Source organism: Salvelinus alpinus, chromosome 17, assembly GCF_045679555.1.
Source record: "Salvelinus alpinus chromosome 17, SLU_Salpinus.1, whole genome shotgun sequence".
Lineage (NCBI taxonomy): Eukaryota > Metazoa > Chordata > Actinopteri > Salmoniformes > Salmonidae > Salvelinus > Salvelinus alpinus.
This window is the reverse complement of record NC_092102.1, coordinates 35,876,091-35,891,874: the sequence shown is the minus strand read 5'-3', so window position 1 is coordinate 35,891,874 and position 15,784 is coordinate 35,876,091. Positions and strand designations below refer to the sequence as shown.

The window sequence follows — 15,784 nt, the reverse complement described above, 5'->3', positions numbered from 1 at the left end:
AGGATTTATGAATAGATCCTACCTTTTAGTTTCGCAAGTCATTAGATTCGTGCACTGTGCAGCCTTGTCCTAAAGTGGATTATAAACACTGTGGGCGGATGTAATCCGGTTTACAGGGCAGAAATGCGTGTGTAGATATATGAGGGTGGAGCATTAGGACCCTGTAATAGGTGTATTCAGGATTTCCCTTCTCCAGTGCGCTGCAGTCAAGACTGTCAGGACGCATGAATTCCATTTACTATCAGCAGAACCTGATTGCAGGAACAAAATAGTATAAATTGTTACGCTACCTGCTTAAAGGCGCAGAGGGCTGAGTGAACAGCTTTCTCAACTCATAGGACAGGTAAAAGTAACTGTTTCTGTAAGGCTATTCTTGAATAATAAATGTGGGATTAAAAGTATTGTGGCAGGAGATTAGACATATGCGGGGTATTGGCGTAGGCTAATATATTATTATTAGTGAAAGTAAAGCGGACAATCTAGAGATCGGATTAGATCAACTCTTTGGATCAAGATAGCATGCAGGTTATTAAAGATGGGAAGTCAACAACAACATCTGAGTATTTGATCTTAATATGGGAATAGGATGTGTAGCCCGGACAGCTGCGCAAGAGGAACATTATGCCTTAGGTTAAAAGAAGAACGAAAATGATCCAACCTGGAGTCACGTTCAAACAACCGAAAGTTTTCTGTGTTTCGAAAGCAAGCGTGTGTGTTATGTATCACCTGTTTTTTTAATAATCCTATGGAACTAACGGTTTTCGTCTGGATCCTTCACCATGTCAAAAGTAATTCAGAAGAAAAACCACTGGATCACCAAAGTTACCGAGTGCGCTGTGAGTCGGGCTGCTCGCGGGGAGCTGAATGTGGAGCTGCGCGGCGGTGCGGAGAATGGAGAGTTTCCATACATCGGGGAAGTTAGAGAGGATGTTTTGGTTTATAAAAACGGACAACTGTCTGAGGGGGAGTTACTGCTGGAAGTTGAGGGTTTGTCGGTGTCTGGATTGCCACTCTATGACGTCTTGATTGTGATGAATCGTTGCAAGGGTCCCGTCAGGTTGAAAACTGTCCGACAAGGTAATTGTTCTATTTGAAAGTAATTATATAACACATAGACAAGCACACATATGGTTCAGATATTAGACTTATTGCACAAAACGTTTGTTAATCTATTCAATGAAAGACTGGGAAACGGTGGGATGGGGGCCTTGTCCTGAAAAGCCTCTCTCTTGCTCACACACACACACACACACACACACACACACACACACACACACACACACACACACACACACACACACACACACACACACACACACACACACACACACACACACACACACACACACACACACACACACACACACACACTGTATAGTCAAAGGAGAGAAAGAGGCCAGAGGAGAATGCTCTTATTGCTGACAAGTGATGTGAGTCTGATAAAACCATGGGGACAACAGAAACACAACAGTCAGCCATGTAAAGTAGGCCAGCGGAATGTGACACTCTCTGGTCATCTTGTTTTCAGCAGAACAGGATCACTGCTTGACATGAAGACTCTGTGACAGTCATCCAGCTTTTGTTTGTCTGTGGCTGGCCTGGCAAGGAGAGCTAAAGCTACCAAGGGTCAGAGATTAGGATCTCACATTGGCTGGATATGTGTAGCCCAGTGACTACACACAATCACCTGCCACATTTTACAAATTATGCACCCTCTAACTCCTCAGAGTTTAAAAAGTCACACTTTGTTCAGCTTTCCTTATTTCCTTAACCAGAATTTACGTCTTACATCTTACAGTTCGCTCTTTTATTCTCATGCCAATTTAACTCCATCTCAGTTACAGTCAGTGGAAGAGAGCAGTGTCGTGTAAGAGAATAGCGTGTTGTTGTGGTCCCATAGCAAAGTGTGGGTAATGCAGACAGATGCAGTACTCATTAGGAGAGACACCACTCGCAGGCGGGCCGACTGACTGGGTTATTTCTGGAAGCTCTCTGGGACTTAGATGAGCTTGACCCATTGCCCATGGTTTGCTGAACATCTGTCTGAGAGAGAGAGAGAGAGAGAGAGAGAGAGAGAGAGAGAGAGAGAGAGAGAGAGAGAGAGAGAGAGAGAGAGAGAGAGAGAGAGAGAGAGAGAGAGAGAGAGAGAGAGAGAGAGAGAGAGAGAGAGAGAGACAGGGAGAGAGTAGAGAGGGAGAGAGAGTGAGAAGAGAGGGAGCGGGAGAGAGAAAGAGAGATAGGGAGAGAGTATAGAGGGGGAAAGAGAGACAGCGTGAGAGAGTGAGAAGAGAGAGAGAGAGAGAGAGAAGAGAGAGAGAGTAAAAGGGCAATTTGCATTGTGCTTCTGCTTTTTGACATTTCACTTTTCATTGCATGCCTTCATGTTGTGTGTTGTTGTCTCATTCATGTCAGGATATGTTGGGTAGTTTGGGAGCAGCACGCATGGCTCTGGGGAGCACTATGTGGAGCCAACGCCAAATGTCCAGATTCACCCTGTCAGTGGAAATACTGTAGTATACCGTTTGAGACGTATGTGGTATGTTTTACCACACACACGAAACTACCATTCTGTCTGTCATTACCTTGGTCATGCTGGTTTACACACACACACACACACACACACACACACACACACACACACACACACACACACACACACACACACACACACACACACACACACACACACACACACACACACACACACACACACACACACACACACACACACACACACACAATCAACTATTTTCTAAGAGCACTTCTCTGGGAAAATCATTAACTGTGTTATATAACAAGTTAGTTTCACTGTTTACCATCTCTCTGATGTACTGTATGAGTAGTGCACTAGTGTATCCATGGTAAAGGCAGTGCCCAGTCATAAACCCCCTGGCCCCTTTCATGCTAGGGAAGGGCCCACCTCCTGTGTTTGCAGAGCATGGGTTTGTTCAGCTTATTTATTTTGCATAACAACTGAGACTATATTACCAGAAAGAGCCAATTAATTAATGTTTAAAATAACTTCGTAGTCAAATAAACCAGCATGTTAATTGATGCTCAACATTGCTGCATACTGTTTGTTTACATGTCAAAGCAGGGTATCATCAAACCTAGAGACCCAGACAGAGTAAACAAAACGCTGAGCTGTAATGCGAAGGAGATCTCAGAGCCTTCTCCATGCCTTTGCCAGCGGCTTCACACATGAGTCAGCAAATTCCCCTTGACTCTAATGAGAGACGAGCATATTCAGTCTCTACACCTGGGCAACCGATAAGAGCTCTGTTGTGCTTTAACCTGTTGGTTCCCATGCAAAACCAGGCCCAGCATGGTCCATGGGAATAGAGCACGCACTGCACTCTCATACCCAGACCAGTGGGGGCAGATCGGATCTCTCCCTCCCCAGGTGGCTGGGGATCCTGTTACTGCACCCAGATCATCTGAGCAGGTAGAATCTCTATCAATGTGTCCCTGTGTGGGGTACTGAAGGCCCATAGGTGCCTACAGCTACAGGGAGGCTTAGGTTCACCCATGAATGCAGTGGCAAGCCCCCTGAATCTATACTTCAAGTCTTTCTTTTCATTTGGAATAGTGGATTCCTGTGGTTAAGGTGAAGTATTGTAGGGAGATTCCTGTGGTATTGACTCAGTTACAGTACTGTGTGTGTGTGTGTGTGTGTGTGTGTGTGTGTGTGTGTGTGTGTGTGTGTGTGTGTGTGTGTGTGTGTGTGTGTGTGTGTGTGTGTGTGTGTGTGTGTGTGTGTGTGTGTGTGTGTGTGCGCCTATCCCTTAAGTTTGTAACATATCTGCTAGCTCGGGAATTGAGCTTGGCCCAATTCAAATAATAGTACAATAGGGCATGAATGAATAGCTGTGGAGGAAGTACTGTGCTCAGTTGTGTATATGTATCCATTAGTATTAATCCCTCTCCCCATTGTGGGAAATTATTGCAACATTCACATCTTCACTCTGAGTGGCTAAGTCATTCATGTTCTCTGCAAACAAACATATGCAACAAAAGTGTCTAATACACAGAAACAAGCAAGTGAGAAGCCATAGCTGGTGTACCCAGTGCACTCATTAGCATATTGCAGCAACTTACCAGTTTGGTGAAACTGACTGTGCATACTGCAACAACTTACCAGTTTGGTGAAACTGACTGTGCATACTGCAGCAATTTACCAGTTTGGTGAAACTGACTGTGCATACTGCAACAACTTACCAGTTTGGTGAAACTGACTGTGCATACTGCAACAACTTACCAGTTTGGTGAAACTGACTGTGCATACTGCAACAACTTACCAGTTTGGTGAAACTGACTGTGCATACTGCAACAACTTACCAGTTTGGTGAAACTGACTGTGCATACTGCAACAACTTACCAGTTTGGTGAAACTGACTGTGCATACTGCAACAACTTACCATTCCATTTTCTTCCTCTTCCTCTATTTCCTTTTCACCTCAGTGCATTCAACTTCTGTGACCTTATGTAACATAGACAAAGTGGCACACTACTCTTTATTGCAGTGTGATTCATTTCACGTCATCATTTCAGTTGTATTACCTTCATCTGAATATAACTGAAACCGTGGCTGTATAAACTCAACAGAAAGTCAGTGGTTTTCTGACATTTCACAGTATTCCTGTAGCCTACTTCTAATGTACATAGAGACAGTGATTCACTGTGTTGTTCAGTCATCCCAGACTGACCAGTGAATATGAGGACTTTGACCTGCCTGCACAGCTCTTATCTACTAACTGTTAGTCATAGTCAACTCCCATGTGAGAGGCGTTCATCAGTGCTGTCTTTTCACTTGTAGCCTAACACAGTGTTTCCCAAACAGTGGTTCCTTTTTTCCTTTAACTCACTCTTGAAAGTTGTAATAAAACGCACAAGGTGCAATTTCAAAATTGGGTAGTGCATCATCAGTTTTCCTGTTGTAATGTCAGTCATTTCATACCTTAGAGATATATTTATACAAAATGTCCAGATCAACTAGCTCATGTCAGCTAATGTTTTTATCCCATAGATTTTGTTGTAATGTTTGAGTCACTCAAATATCACATGAATACACATTAAACATGGCAAAATTTATAGAATTGGAAGAAAATTTGCTTTAAAATGGCAAAATGTTCTCTGCTCCCCATGACAAAATATATAGAATTGCAGGAAATAAGCTTTAAACCTGTTTGTGTCAAATTGCTATGCATGATTGACGATTGAAATACTCAGCTTGCTAGTAATGTTACTACCTATTACCAAGGACAGTCAACTGGTCCTTGGACTCCTGGCGAAGACCTCAATGATGTTGTAACATTTTCTCTACCTTTGATCTCAAATGAATTACCACTTATGAACATAAAAAGACAAAAACAGATTACCTTGTTTTTCAACTCATCTACCCCACCCACCACCAGTGGTGTAAAAGTACTTTAGTAAAACAATTTTAAAGTACTACTTAAGTAGTTGTTTGTGGTTTCTGTACTTTACTTTGCTATTTATATTTTGAACAACTTTTACTTCACTACATTCCTAATGAAAATAATGTACTTTTTACTCCATACATTTTCTAACACACACCCAAAAGTACTTGTTACATTCTAAATGCTTAGCAGGACAGGAAAATTCACACACTTATCAAGAGAACATCTCTGGTCATCCCTACTGTCTCTGATCTGGCAGACTCACTAAACACACATGCTCAGTTTGTAAATTATGTCTGAATGTTGGTGTTCCCCTGGCTATGCATACATTCAAAACAATATACAGTTGAAGTCGGAAGTTTACATACACCTTAGCCAAACACATTTAAACTCAGTTTTTCACAATTCTTGACATTTAACCCTATTAAAAATTCCCTGTCTTAGGTCAGATAGGATCACCACTTTATTTTAGGAGTGTGAAATGTCAGAATAATAGTAGAGAGAATAATTTATTTCAGCTTCTATTTCTTTCATCACATTCCCAGTGGGTCAGAAGTTTACATACACTCAATTAGTATTTGGTAGCATTACCTTTAAATTGTTTAACTTGGGTCAAACGTTTCAGGTAGCCTTCCATAAGCTTCCCACAATAAGTTGGGTGAATTTTGGCCCATTCCTCCTGACAGAACTCGTGTAACTGAGTCAGGTTTGTAGGCCTCCTTGCTCGCACACACTTTTTTCAGTTCTGCCCAAAAATGTTGTATAGGAGGTCAGGGCTTTGTGATGGCCACTCCAATATCTTGACTTTGTTGTCCTTAAGCCATTTTGCCACAACTTTGGAAGAATGCTTGGGGTCATTGTTCATTTGGAAGACCCATTTGTGACTTAACTTCCCGACTGATGTCTTGAGATGTTGCTTCAATATATCAACATAATTTCCCTTCCTCGTGATGCCATCTATTTTGTGAAGTGCACCAGTCCCTCCTGCAGCAAAGCACCCCCACAACATTATGCTGCCACCCCCGTGCTTCACGGTTGGGATGGTGTTCTTCGGCTTGCAAGCCCCTCCCTTTTTCCTCCAAACATAATGATGATCATTATGGCCAAACAGTTCTATTTTTGTTTCATCAGACCAGAGGACATTTCTCCAAAAAGTATGATCTTTGTCCCCATGTGCAGTTGCAAACTGTAGTCTGCCTTTTTTATGGCGGTTTTGGGGCAGTGGCTTTTTCCTTGCTGAGCGGCCTTTCAGGTTATGTTGATATAGGACTTGTTTTACTGTGGATATAGATACTTTTGTACCTGTTTCCTCCAGCATCTTCACAAGGTCCTTTGCTGTTGTTCTGGGATTGATTTGCAATTTTCGCACCAAAGTACGTTAATCTCTAGGAGACAGAACGCGTCTCCTTCCTGAGCGGTATGACGGCTGTGTCGTTCCATGGTGTTTATACTTGTGTACTGTTGTTTGTACAGATGAACGTGGTACCTTCAGGCATTTGGAAATTGCTCCCAAGGATAAACCGGACTTATGGAGGTTTCCAATTTTGTTCTGAGGTCTTGGCTGATTTCTTTTGATTTTCCCATGATGTCAAGCAAAGAGGCAGTGAGTTTGAAGGTAGGCCTTGAAATACATCCACAGGTACACCTTCAATTGACTCAAATTATGTAAATTAGCCTATCAGAAGCTTCTAAAGCCATGACGTCATTTTCTGGAATTTAAAGGCACAGTCAACTTAGTGTATGTAAACTTCTGACCCACTGGAATTGTGATACAGTGAATTATAAGTGAAATAATCTGTCTGTAAACAATTGTTGGAAAAATGGCTTGTGTCATGCACAAAGTAGATGTCCTAACCGACTTGTCAAAACTATAGTTTGTTAACAAGAAATTTGTGGAGTGGTTGAAAAACTAGTTTTAATGACTCCAACCTAAGTGTATGTAAACTTCCGACTTCAGCTGTATACATTTTTTGGGTTTAATTTAAGGGATTTGAAATGATTTATACTTTTACTTTTACTTTTGATACTTAAGAACATTTTAGCAATTACATTTTCTTTTGATACTTAAGAATATTTAAAATCAAATACTTTTAGACTTTTACTCAAGTAGTATTTTACTGGGTGACTTTCACTTGAGTCATTTTCTACGAAGGTATCTTTACTTTTACTAAAGTATGACAATTGGATACTTTTTCTACTACTGGCCACCACTAACGGTACTGACAGGGCCTCCTTCCTTCCCTCCTTCCCTCCTCACCCCCTAAACATCCTCACCCCGTCAGCCCTGGGGTTGACAGTGACCTGCATTCTTGGTGGTTGGTTACTCTTTTATCAGCCAGGTGTCCAACCTCTATCTCCCAGGCTGTCAGGGGGGCCTGGTCACCTAGAGCTCCAGCCCCAGCAGCCACAAGAGTTCCACCCCCAGCCCAAGCAACCCCAGCCTGAGCACTGCTCCACAGACAGCCAGGGGGATCAGAACCTCCTGCAGGGAGGGAGGAATACCAGACATTCCTGGGGAGTGGGACTGGGATTCTCCTGGTACGCTCTACTGAATCATCTAGTCAGCCCGCTCACCTGCCTGCCTGCCTTGCCCTGTTTCCCAAAAACTGGCACTTCATTCATTTTGTTTCAAGTCTTACACACGCGCCGGCACGCACAAACACATGCACACACTCGTGGACTCGTGCACAACACAGCCCCGACCTGGAACCCTTAGTGAAAATGCAATTTTACTCACACGATGCGTCTGCTCCGATCACTGGGTTCTCACAGATTTGCATTGTGACTCTGACGTTTTATATACTGTAACAAGATAAAAAGCAATAGCACCACGTCTAGAATCACCTTGCATCCAGAGACACAGCTACCAAAGTTTTATACATAATTCAGCAATTACAGTCATTGAACAACAAGACAGCTTTGTACTAGTAGGAATTTTAAAACCTCATATACAGTGAGCTACAAAGGTTTTGGGACATTGTATTAGCGCTGTACTCCAGCATTTTGGATTTGAAATGAAGGTGCAGATTGTCAGCTTTAATTTCAAGGTATTTTGATCCATTTCGGGTGTACCGTTTAGCAATTACAGCACTTTTTGTACATAGTCCACCCATTTTAGGGGACAAAAGGTTTTGGGACAAATTCACATATACAGTACCAGTCAAAAGTTTGGACACACCTACTCATTCCAGGGTTTTTCTTTATTATGCCAAGAGTATGCAAAGCTGTCATCAAGGCAAAGGGTGGCTACTTTGAAGAATCTCAAATATAAAATATATTTAGATTTGTTTAATACTTTTTTGGTTACTACATGATTCCATATGTGTTATTTCCTAGTTTTTATCTCTTCACTATTATTCTATAATGTAGAAAATAGTAAAAATAAAGAAAAATACTTGAATGAGTAGGTGTGTCCAAACTTTTGACTGGTACTGTACAGTATATGTTTCTTAAAGTTGTCAAAGGTTAAGTATTTGGTCCCCTATTCCTTACATGCAATGACTAGAAATTTGACTCTACATATGTGTTGGATGCATTTGCTCTTTGTTTTGGTTGTGTTTCAGATGATTTTGTGGCCTGTAGAAACTATTGGTAAATAATGTATTATTTTGTGGCCTGTAGAAACTATTGGTAAATAATGTATTATTTTGTGGCCTGTAGAAACTATTGGTAAATAATGTATTATTTTGTGGCCTGTAGAAACTATTGGTAAATAAAGTATTATTTTGTGGCCTGTAGAAACTATTGGTAAATAATGTATTATTTTGTGGCCTGTAGAAGCTATTGGTAAATAATGTATTATTTTGTGGCCTGTAGAAGCTATTGGTAAATAATGTATTATTTTGTGGCCTGTAGAAGCTATTGGTAAATAATGTATTATTTTGTGGCCTGTAGAAACTATTGGTAAATAATGTATTATTTTGTGGCCTGTAGAAACTATTGGTAAATAATGTATTATTTTGTGGCCTGTAGAAGCTATTGGTAAATAATGTATTATTTTGTGGCCTGTAGAAGATATTGGTAAATAATGTATTATTTTGTGGCCTGTAGAAACTATTGGTAAATAATGTATTATTTTGTGGCCTGTAGAAACTATTGGTAAATAATGTATTATTTTGTGGCCTGTAGAAACTATTGGTAAATAATGTATTATTTTGTGGCCTGTAGAAGCTATTGGTAAATAATGTATTATTTTGTGGCCTGTAGAAGCTATTGGTAAATAATGTATTATTTTGTGGCCTGTAGAAGCTATTGGTAAATAATGTATTATTTTGTGGCCTGTAGAAACTATTGGTAAATAATGTATTATTTTGTGGCCTGTAGAAACTATTGGTAAATAATGTATTATTTTGTGGCCTGTAGAAACTATTGGTAAATAATGTATTATTTTGTGGCCTGTAGAAGCTATTGGTAAATAATGTATTATTTTGTGGCCTGTAGAAACTATTGGTAAATAATGTATTATTTTGTGGCCTGTAGAAGCTATTGGTAAATAATGTATTATTTTGTGGCCTGTAGAAACTATTGGTAAATAATGTATTATTTTGTGGCCTGTAGAAGCTATTGGTAAATAATGTATTATTTTGTGGCCTGTAGAAACTATTGGTAAATAATGTATTATTTTGTGGCCTGTAGAAACTATTGGTAAATAATGTATTATTTTGTGGCCTGTAGAAACTATTGGTAAATAATGTATTATTTTGTGGCCTGTAGAAACTATTGGTAAATAATGTATTATTTTGTGGCCTGTAGAAGCTATTGGTAAATAATGTATTATTTTGTGGCCTGTAGAAACTATTGGTAAATAAAGTATTATTTTGTGGCCTGTAGAAACTATTGGTAAATAATGTATTATTTTGTAAATAGTGTCATTTTGTGATTTTACAGATGGCACGTTACAGATGTATGATATTTGTGCGTCTGAAACTTTCTCACTCATCATTATTTACGTTTCATCCAGGATTATCCGTAATCATGGTAGCTTCCACATTAATGTAATTTGTGTTTAGAAACATATTATATTCTTATTTATAATAAAAGTGACTCCAAAATGACACAATATATTTTTTCCCATTCATTTTTTTTGGCCACAAAATTATCTGAAAGACAACCAAAATAACCAAAAAATGCATCCAACAAGTTAGGATGTAGTCATTGCATGCAAGGAATTCACCCCGCTATCATCCAGAAGGCGAGGTCAGTACAGGTGCATCAAAGCAGGAACCGAGAGACTGAAAAACAGCTTCTATCTCAAGGCCATCAGACTGTTAAACAGCCACCACTAACATTTAGTGGCCGCTTCCAACATAGTGACTCAACTCCAGCCACTTTAATAATGGGAATTGATGGAAATGTATGTAAAAATGTATCACTAGCCACTTTAAACAATGCCACTTAATATAATGTTTACATACCCTACATTACTCATCTCATATGTATATACTGTACTCTATACCATCTACTGCATCTTGCCTATGCCGTTCTGTACCATCACTCATTCATATATCTTTATGTACATATTCTTTATCCCTTTACACTTGTGTGTATAAGGTAGTAGTTGTGGAATTGTTAGGTTAGATTACTCGTTGGTTATTACTGCATTGTTGGAACTAGAAGCACAAGCATTTCGCTACACTCACATTAACATCTGCTAACCATGTGTATGTGACAAATACAATTTGATTTGATTTGATTTGATATGGTATGGGAACAAAAAACACCAAAAACGAACGTGAAGCTTACTAGGGCTATACAGGCCACTAACAAAGACAACTACCCACAACTAAGGTGGCAAAACAGGCTGCCTAAGTATGATTCCCAATCAGAGACAACGATAGACAGCTGCCTCTGATTGGGAACCATACTCGGCCAAACACACAGAAATACAAAACATAGAATGCCCACCCAACATCACACCCTGACCTAACCAAATAGAGAAATAAAATGTCTCTCTAAGGTCAGGGCGTGACACAAAACTTTTGACTACTTCAATACACATATAAGTTGAATTCGTTCTCAAGACTTTTGGTCCCCTAAAATGGGGAGGGGGGGGTACAAAAAGTGATGTAAATACCCTCAAATTAAAGCTGACAGTATGCACTTTAACCTCATATTCATTGTATATTTTCAAATCCAAAGTGCTGGAGTATAGATCCAAAACAACAAACAATGTGTCACTGTCCCAATACTTTTATAGCTCACTGTAATTTCATACTGTACACGTATTCATTAATAGACATGCAAATCTCCCCATCCAGAGATGTCTGCTATGATGTACTGGTCTGGGAATGCATGTGAAGTCGTACTCATATTTGCTTAACTATGAGGACTCTATCAGTTTTGATTAATTACAACCTACGTGTATGTCCCTGAGAGGCTTGTCAAAGGCCTGTGCCATAAAACCCATAGCAATTCTCTCTCTCTCTCTCTCTCTCTCTCTCTCTCTCTCTCTCTCTCTCTCTCTCTCTCTCTCTCTCTCTCTCTCTCTCTCTCTCTCTCTCTCTCTCTCTCTCTCTCTCTCTCTCTCTCTCTCTCTCTCTCTCTCTCTCTCTCTCTCTCTTTCTCTCTCTCTCTCTCTCTCTCTCTCTCTCTCTCTCTCTCTCTCTCTCTCTCTCTCTCTCTCTCTCGCTCTCTCTCAACCCATAGCAATTGTCTCTCTCTCAATTCAATTTCAATTTAAGGGTCTTTCTTGGCATGGGAAACATATGCACATTACACAAAAAAAAAGTTCAAAAAGAATAAAAACATTTCAAAAATCAAATTATATCTATATACAGTGTTGTAACAGGTCACAAATCTTGCTGCTGTGATTGCACACTGTGGTATTTCACCCAATAGATATGGGAGTTTGTCAAAATTGGATTTGTTTTCTAATTCTTTGTGGGTCTGTGTAATCTGAGTTTCCACCTCATTTTGTGGGCAGTGTGCACATAGCCTGTATTCTCTTGAGAGCCAGGTCTGCCTTCGGCGGCCTTTCTCAATAGCAAGGCTATGCTCACGGAATATGTACATAGTCAAATCTTTCCTTAATTTTGGGTCAGTCACAGTGGTCAGGTATTCTGCCACTGTGTACTCTCTGTTTAGGGCCAAATAGCATTTTATTTTGTGCTCTGTTTTTTTGTTAGTTCTTTCCAATGTGTCAAGTAATTATATTTTATTTTTTATTAATTTAACCTTTATTTAAGTAGGCAAGACAGTTAAGAATTTTTATTTATTTACAATGACGGCCTACTCTGGCCAAACCCGAACGATGCTGGGCTAATTGTGCGCCGCCCTATGGGACTCCCAATCCAAGCCGGATGTGATACAGCCTTGATTCAAACCAGGAGCTGTAGTGACGCCGCTTGCACTGAGATGCAGTGCCTTAGACTGCTGCGCCACTCGGGAGTTCTGTTGCTGTCCGGGGGCTCTGTGTGGTCTGTTTGTGTTTGTTAACAGAGCCCCAGGACAAGCTTGCTTCCCCCTATTCTCCAGGTTAATTTCTCTGTATGTGATGGCTTTGTTATGGAAGGTTTGGGAATCGCTTCCTTATAGATGGTTGTAGAATTTAACTGCTCTTTTCTGGATTTTGATAATTAGCAGGTATGTGCCTAATTCTGCTCTGCATGCATTTTGTTTGGTGTTTTACGTTGTACACATAGGATATTTTTGTAGAATTATGCATGCAGTCTCAATTTGGTGTTTGTCCCATTTTGTGAATTCTTTGTTGGTGAACGGACCCCATACTTCACAACCATAAAGGGCAATGGGTTCTGTAACTGATTCAAGTATTTTTGCCAGATCCTAATTGGTATGTCAAATGTTATGTTCCCTTTGATGGCATAGAAGGCTCTCCTTGCCTTGTCTCTCAGATCGTTCACAGCTTTGTGGAAGTTACTTGTGGCGCTGATGTTTAGGCCGAGGTGTGTAAAGTTTTTGTGTGCTCTAGGGCAACGGTGTCTAGATGGAATTTGTATTTGTGTATTTTTTGGAACACCATTATTTTTGTCTTATTGAGATTTACTGTCAGGGCCAAGGTCTGACAGAATCTGTGCTGAAGATCTAGGTGCTGCTGTAGGCCCTCCTTGGTTGGGGACAGAAGCACCAGATCATCAGCAAATAGTAGACATTTGACTTCAGATTCTAGTAGGGTGAGGCCGGGTGCTGCAGACTGTTCTAGTGCCCTCGCCAATTTGTTGACATATATATTGAAGAGGGTGTGGCTTAAGCTGCATCCCTGTCTCACATCCCGGGCCCTGTGGAAAGAAATATGTGTGTTTTTTGCCTATTTTAACCATACACTTGTTGTTTGTGTACATAGATTTTATTATGTTGTATGTTTTTCCCCAACACCACTTTCAATCAATTTGTGTAGCAGACCCTCATGCCAAATTGAGTCAAAACCTTTTTTGAAATCAACAAAGCATGAGAAGACTTTGCCTTTGTTTTGTTTTGTTTGCTTGCCACTTAGGGTGTGCAGGGTGAATACGTGGTCTGTCGTATGATATTGTCATGATTCTCCTGTGAGGATTCAAAGATCAGGACAGTGGATCAGCGTATACAGAGCCCTCTCGGGGGGGGGGGGGGGGGGGGGATTGATGTGGGGGTTTTATGGCACTTCACATCGATCGTAAATTCTAATGCAGCAGACGACTCTTTTCTGGTCTCTAGTATGGTTGAATGGAATGTCTTTTTGTTATAGGAGAGTTTGCCACCCAAAACTTCAACATCAAACAATGAACACTGGGACAATATATTTTAACATTTGAGTGTTGGGAATGATGAGAAATGGAATATGGACAATTAATGTCTATGTTGTGATGTCATTATGTCATTATATAAAGACGTTATAACGAAAACATTGTAACCCAAGGAGCTTTTACACTAGGTTTATCAGGTTTACATCCTTTGCGTGGTGTAGAAAATATCAAGGGTGAAGAGAATGTTTTTGTGACATTAGGATTGTTATTTTAGTTCTCTAACAAGATCATAGTAATTAGGATACTTTGCCTCATAACTAGCCACGCCCCAGGAAGCCCAGAGAGCGTGTCAGTGTGATGAAAACGCCCCCTTTTTACCCAAGGGTATAAAAGATTGAGCTAAGAATGAACATATCAGACTAAACGGACCACAAGCTGCAGCTATGTCTACTTTAGTCATGACCCTGGAACTAAACACAAGGTTGAAGAAGACAAAGGAACCTCTTAACAATCAATACTACGGTTGAGTAACCGTTCTAAGTACTGTATCTAAGAAAGTGAATTTAAGTAGGACCATCCGGTTATTCTCTTCAGATCATCGTCAGCTACACTGCTCTCATCACCACTCTGGGGATATTCGACACAGCTGATTAGCCATCCTCAAAAGACCACTCTTGCAGAACGAGTACAAGTAAACAGACAACTAAGAAGAAGGACATTGTGACCTCTTGTGGACAATCAGAGTCTTACACCTGAGAAAGAAGGAGAAGGCCATCCGAAGAAGAAGGCCCAATCGAACCCTTCTCACAAAGTGGAACCACGAAGGCCTGTGCCCAACAGATATAACCGATGAAGACCTTCAACACGTAAATACATGTATTACTTCTTACCCAAAAGAGCGGCAGTTCGGGGGAAGGTATAAGGGTTACTGTGAGCGTAGTTCCCAAATGTATCCTAGTGTTTCTTTTCTTTCTCTCTCACTTTCTCTCTCTCTCTTTAACTCTCCATCTTGTGTAACAAGTGTCATATTGTGTTAGTCCGCTAGGGACCTGTTGAAAACCGTATTAAGTTTCTAGTCAATAACCTATACTGTGTGTGTGTATCCTGTGTTATCATTTAGTTTGTTAGTAAATAAATAATTAAATCAATTTGTGTGGTATGGAATGATTAGTAAGACTCGGGTTTGTGCAGATTCACGAAGTCTGCGACGTTCAGAATGAGACTGATATGAGAAAATTATTAATTAGTGACTGTTATCGATATATATATTTATTCTTGAGTTAATTCGGGAGTCGATAACTCTGTAAACAGCTTCTCCCGTGGTGCCCCAAATTTCGAATTAGTTAATTGTTACATGATTAATTTAATCCAGTAACAATTAAACATAGTAGGTAATTATTCGATAAATAACAGTCATCACATTAATGAGAGTCACGTCACGACAATACTTTGGTAAAAAGCCAATTTGACATTGCTCAGTTCATTGTTTTCGCTGAGGAAAGTCTGAGTCTGCTGTTACTGATGATGCAGAGGATTTTCCCAAGGTTGCTGTTGACCCATATCCCTCGGTAGTTATTGGGGTCAAATTTGTCTCAACTTTTGTGGATTGGGGTGATCAGTCCTCGGTCCTAAATATTGGGGAAGATGACCGAGCTGAGGATGATGTTAAGTATAGCCAATTGGAAT

General features: G+C 40.2%; 1 protein-coding gene across 12 annotated transcripts in view; it reads left to right on the top strand.

Annotated features, from left to right (window-relative positions):
- The first annotated feature begins 245 nt into the window (after positions 1–245).
- LOC139542852 (membrane-associated guanylate kinase, WW and PDZ domain-containing protein 1-like) overlaps positions 246–15,784 on the top strand; it is a 224,618-nt gene continuing 209,079 nt past the window's right edge. For 8 of the 12 annotated variants that reach the window (XM_071348775.1, XM_071348774.1, XM_071348773.1 and 5 more), the window contains exon 1: positions 250–1,077. In XM_071348775.1, coding sequence (XP_071204876.1) covers positions 780–1,077 — 298 coding nt within the window. In that variant the 5' untranslated portion in view covers positions 250–779. Of the gene's footprint in view, positions 1,078–15,784 lie in introns of all 12 variants that reach the window. The other 4 variants (XM_071348779.1, XM_071348778.1, XM_071348768.1 and 1 more) reach the window with 2 other exon arrangements.